The 5,689-nt window shown below is 46.3% G+C and overlaps 1 protein-coding gene across 1 annotated transcript in view; it reads left to right on the top strand.

Moving 5' to 3' along the window:
- The first annotated feature begins 683 nt into the window (after positions 1 to 683).
- Positions 684 to 5,689, top strand: part of LOC143298349 (uncharacterized) — a 5,398-nt gene continuing 392 nt past the window's right edge. Inside the window, exons 1-2 of the mRNA XM_076611228.1 lie at positions 684 to 5,537; positions 5,594 to 5,689. The exon at positions 5,594 to 5,689 is cut by the window's right edge and continues 392 nt beyond it. Coding sequence (XP_076467343.1) covers positions 5,052 to 5,537; positions 5,594 to 5,689 — 582 coding nt within the window. The 5' untranslated portion in view covers positions 684 to 5,051. The remainder of the gene's footprint in view (positions 5,538 to 5,593) is intronic.

The following is a 5,689-nucleotide window of genomic DNA, read 5'->3' as shown; positions in this document are numbered from 1 at the left end:
ATGTCCACGCAGAGTGAGCTATGAACATGGCGTCATGATAACGTAATGATGACCACACACGGGTGAACTGGCTGGACGTAATCATGTCATGAGGACAACACCAAGGCAGACTACCACAGGGACGTCAGGATAACACGTGGACGTGATCATGTAATGACGTCATGATCACCACACACAGGTGAACTGTCAGCGGGAAAGCACGACGGCGTCATGGCCACACAGCAGTGTATTATCAGCTGGACGTCATGATAAGGTCATGTTGATCACACAGACGTAAAGTATCACGCTATGACGTCATGATGATCAAGTCGAGGTGAAATGTGAGCTTGTTCATGATGATTCGTGATGACTACGCGGAGGACAATGATGCCAGACTATCAGTTGGATGTCATGATGACGATAGTGTCCGTATGTGTGTGTTTGACTCTGTGTGTGTGCGTGTGTGTGTGCGAGAGAGAGAGAGAGAGAGAGAGAGAGAGAGGATATGGGTCACCAAAGGGTCTGCTTTTTTTGTTGTTTGTTCTTTGGTTCCATTACTTTTTGATTTTGTTTCGTTTTTGTTTTGTGTGTGTGTGTGTGTGTGTGTGTGTGTGTGTGTGTGTGCTGACAGACGAAGAAAGAGACAGATATAGAGACAAAGAGAGAGACAGAGGTACTGACATGGTAAGAAAGCAAACACAGGTTAAACTGATGTGACAAGATACATTTCAGCCAGTATTTATTTCCCCTTATTTTGCTTCAACACACACACACACGCACACGCACACACACACAGAGCATTACACTGAAGACATGTTATCATCAAAATATACACCAGTATACAACAGCCGCAATAAACAGGCATACAGCTCCCTTCAACACACATGAGATTTCTGTCAACAGAAACCAACAGAAAAGAAATACATAACACTGTTTAGCTCTACAACAGTCTGTGCAGGATTGAATACTCGCCGGCGGGACAGTGCATGAGTATATCAAGGAAAGAGCACTGGTGTGATATTCGTGAGGGTGTGCAGCCCGCTTCCGTGGTGGACTTTTCGTCGCTCGCAGTGAGAAAATAGGTCATATGACGACACGGGCAGCCCACCACCGTAACAGGCTTCTCTGGGTGTGCACTGCTTTTGTTCGGACAAATTGTCGACAGAGTTTATGAATGGATCAGTTTGAATACGCAATGGCAGATACATGACAAGAAACACGCTCAAAGTAAACAAAGAATATTAACGCAAATAAATGACGTAGTTATAAAACCAAATATATCTTGTAAACTTTGCAAAAATAGTCACCGAAAATGTCCTAAATCCTTTCGTCAAAACAGTAATTTCCACTACGAAATTTTAGCCTGCCGGTGACCTGATTAAAAAAAAAAAGAGAGAGAAAAAAAAGGGCAAATGGAGATGCGCACGCGGTTCTCGCTATAAATAACCGGGGAGTCCCGACGAAAATCCGACGCCGAAAAGTTGGTCTGCACACCCTCCCAATTAACACTGTCATAAGCAGCCTCGTTATAACCCGTCCGCCTTGGAAAAGAGAGAGAATGGCGGGATCGGATCCCACATTAGTCAGATTTTTTTCCCATTTCTCTAGACCTTGAGTGGTAGTCACTCGGATGAGATGATAAAACCCAAGTCCCATAAGTAACAAGCACTTAGTACAGGTAAGAGAACCGACGGCAACTAAGAGTTTTCCCTGGCAAAATTATGTGCAAAATATACTTTGATTGTAAAGCACACTTGAAGACAGAAAAAAAATGAGGTGGTGCTGCACCGTGGCAATGCGCGAAATATGTTGTGATAAAAAATGTTATACATCATGGGCCTGTGGTGTGTGTGTGTGTGTGTGTGTGTGTGTGTGTGTGTGTGTGTGTGTGTGACACTGACCCCAACAGTCCTCACATCACAGGCCTGTGGTGTGGGTGTGTGTGTGTGTGTGTGTGACAGTGACCCCAACAGTCCTCACATCATAATAAATAAATAGTATTTGTAGATCGCTGAATCTTGTGCAGAGACAAACCGAAGTGCTTTCACACCAGCCATTCACACGCATGCATAACATTAAACTTGAGAAACCGAAGACAATGAAGGCAGGGGAGGGAGGCTATCATAGAAAAAGGTGGGTTTTAAGCTGAAAGAGCCGAGTGCGGGGACCTGACGAAGCGAAAGAGGAAGTTCATTCCAAAAGCAAGGTCCAGAGACAGAAAAAGAACAGCGGCCGACAGTGGAGTGTTTGAATCTGGGTACGCGTAAACTTAAGAGGATCCGTAGCCGATCGTACAGAGCGAGATGGGGTGTTGAGGTGAAGGCAGCCACAGAGATTGGAAGGGGCAGATTTGTGACTACATTAATAACATTTTGGGCTTGTGGTGTGTGTGTGAGAGTGTCAGTAAACCCAAAGCGCCATGCCAGTATCAGGGAAGAGTGGCAGGTCGCAAAACAGAAAGAGGAAACATGGACAAGCCCTACACGCGTGCAACAGATGGGTAGCAAAACATTCCCCAGGTACAGGGCAGCTGTTTTGACACAGCATCGTGACCTGGGGATGCTGTTAGCGGCTACATGTACACACTGACACAGCAGTATGACCTAGAGATGCTGTGTAATGTACCATGCACACACTGACACAGCAGTATGATGAAGGCATGCTGTAAGAGGTGACATGCACACACTGACACAGCAATATGATCTAGAGATGCCGTGTGAGGTACCATGCACACAGCAATATGACCTAGAGATTCTGTGAGGTACCATGCACACACTGACACAGCAATCTGACCTAGAGATTCTGTGTGAGGTACCATGCACACACTGACACAGCAATCTGACCTAGAGATTCCGTGAGGTACCATGCACACACTGACACAGCAATCTGACCTAGAGATTCCGTGAGGTACCATGCACACACTGACACAGCAATCTGACCTAGAGATGCCGTGTGCGGTACCATGCACACGCTGACACACAGTATGATCGTATGATGTTGTGATGGGTTTATGCATACACTGTCATGAACATGATGTGTTTGTTTTGTTTTGTTTTGTTTTGTTGGTAGTGTAAGATGATGCTGTCATGTCTATTCATTTATCTCCAACGCGATTCAAAACACAGGCAACACACACACACACACACACACACACACACACACACAGAGGGGGTATGGGCATCAAGCGAGAGAGATCTTGCTGATATACTATACAAAGATGTCGATTTATCGCAGTGTTCATCCCAACCTAATGTTACGCAGGAAAAAGAAAATAGGCTGTTTGAAGGGGATTAGAGGGGCCAAATGAGAGAGAAACACACGTGCGCGTGTGCACGCGTGTCTGTGTGTGTGACAGAAAGAGAGAGAGAGAAAGAGAGAGAGACAGGAGCAACCAAAACACCAAAAAATCGTGATCTGTATAAAACGCTCACAATACCAGAAATAAAAGTCTACAAGATCACAATTCCGAAAGAAACAACAACAGTATGGCAACATAGTTCCTTGAAAAAAAACCCAACCCAGCCATGTGATGAAGTCCTTCAACTGAGTCCACAATGCAAGAAACAAACAACAACAAACCGCTCTCTCCTCCTACATATTGTAACCAATGCATGACCACCCAAGTCCAATTTATACACAGCCTATTCTGTGATACAACTGCAACAAATCCAACAACAACAACAAAAATTCTAGATAACAAACAACGCAAGACGAATAAAAGTAAACTTAATAAATAAAATCTAAATGATTACGTACTCCACCATACACGAACAACACAATAAATAAGAGTAAATAAATAAAATGTAAATGATTATCTACTCACCATGCTTAATTAACTTTCGATAAAATAACACAACTGGTGACGCCCACCTTGCAGTGAGCGTATGATGAACACTGGTGGTTCAACCTCTGGGTCCAGAATCACCTTTTTACCCCCATCCCCCATTCCCGCAGCGTTCTCCACTTCACTATTGTCGCTCGTTGAGTCTCACGTCCTCTCCACTCCCGCTGGTCAAGATACATCTGTCCAACTGGAGTTACACTCCTCACATACTGTCACAGTCACTGACAAAGACAAACCGCGGAACTGGTCACGAACAACCCTGTACTGTCATGTTACTGGCAGCTGTGACATGACATGGAGAACACAGTGACACGGCACTGCCACATCAACAGGTGTGAACGCAATACCAACTGAACAACTGGTGTTTGCCCCTCCCTCACCTGTCTCCATGCCCAGGACAGATGTCCTTTCCTATTTCCACATACATGCACACAAGACAACTGTCCTGTAGAACATTTTTGGGTCATGTCCATGAACACATGAGACAATGATACAACTGCCCAATCCTATTTCCATGTACACAGGGACAAATGTCTCTAACTTTTTCCAATGCAAAATCAGGACACCTGTCCATTCTCATGCACCCATAGGTTAACTGTCCTTCCTCATGTTCTTGTACATGGAGCACAACTGTCCCCGTTTCCACTGCAAAACATGGGACAACCGTCCTTCCTCATGCACCTGTGGAACAATGGTCTTTTCCCATTTCCATGCCCATAGAAGACAACTGTCCCTCTTTATGTAAGCAAGCACAGACACCCGTCTATTCCCATGCTCATAGCAGATGCCCCTGTTTATATGATACAGGACAATTGTCCATTCCCATTTCCAGGCACATTGAGGACGACTGCTCACCTGTCTATGAAACAGGACAACTGCCAATCCCCATATAGGACAACTGTCCATCTTTCAATGAAACAGGACAACTGTCCATTCCCACAGAGGACAACTGCTCTTCTTTCTATGATTCAGGACAATTGTCCATTCCCATTTCCAGGCACATTGAGGACGACTGCTCACCTTTCTATGAAACAGGACAACTGTCCATTCCCATTTCCGTGCACACAGAGGACAGCTGTCCCACTTTCTATGAAACAGGACAACTGTCTTTTCCCATAATTTCCATGCTCATGGGAGGACAACTGCTCATTCACATACATGTATACATGGGACTGAGGATGACTGCTCCTGACCCGTTTCCATACACAGACGCACCAAGGGGTTTACAATGTGTGTATGCTTGAGAGAGAGAGCACAAGGACAACAGACCCACAGTGCCCATGAAAAGTCCCCTGGCCTGGCAATGTTTGGCACCACCACCACGACGGTGCACAACAGAAGATATTTCTTGGGGCGACTAAAAACGACCGCCTCTCTCTTCTGTGCCATGTATGCAGACAGGCCAACAGGTGCTGTGCCAGGATTGCAGAGTCGACGACAGGTGCTGCGCCAGGTGTGCAGAGATCGTCGACAGGTGCTGCACCAGGTGTACATAGTTGATGACAGGTGCTGTGCCAGGCGTGCAGACAGACCGACAGGTGCTGTTCCAGGTGTGCAGACAGGACAACAGGTGCTGTTCCAGGTGTGCAGACAGGACAACAGGTGCTGTGCCAGGTGTGCAGACAGGTGCTGTGCCAGGTGTGCAAACAGGATGACAGGTGCTGTGCCAGGTGTGCAGACAGGACAACAGGTGCTGTGCCAGGTGTGCAGACAGGTGCTGTGCCAGGTGTGCAAACAGGATGACAGGTGCTGTGCCAGGTGTGCAGACAGGACAACAGGTGCTGTGCCAGGTGTGCAGACAGGTGCTGTGCCAGGTGTGCAAACAGGATGACAGGTGCTGTGCCAGGTGTGCAGACAGGACAACAG

Source organism: Babylonia areolata, chromosome 23 (genome assembly GCF_041734735.1).
Source record: "Babylonia areolata isolate BAREFJ2019XMU chromosome 23, ASM4173473v1, whole genome shotgun sequence".
NCBI classification, from domain to species: domain Eukaryota; kingdom Metazoa; phylum Mollusca; class Gastropoda; order Neogastropoda; family Buccinidae; genus Babylonia; species Babylonia areolata.
Note: the sequence above shows the minus strand (reverse complement) of the source record. Positions and strands in the feature narration are given on the sequence as shown.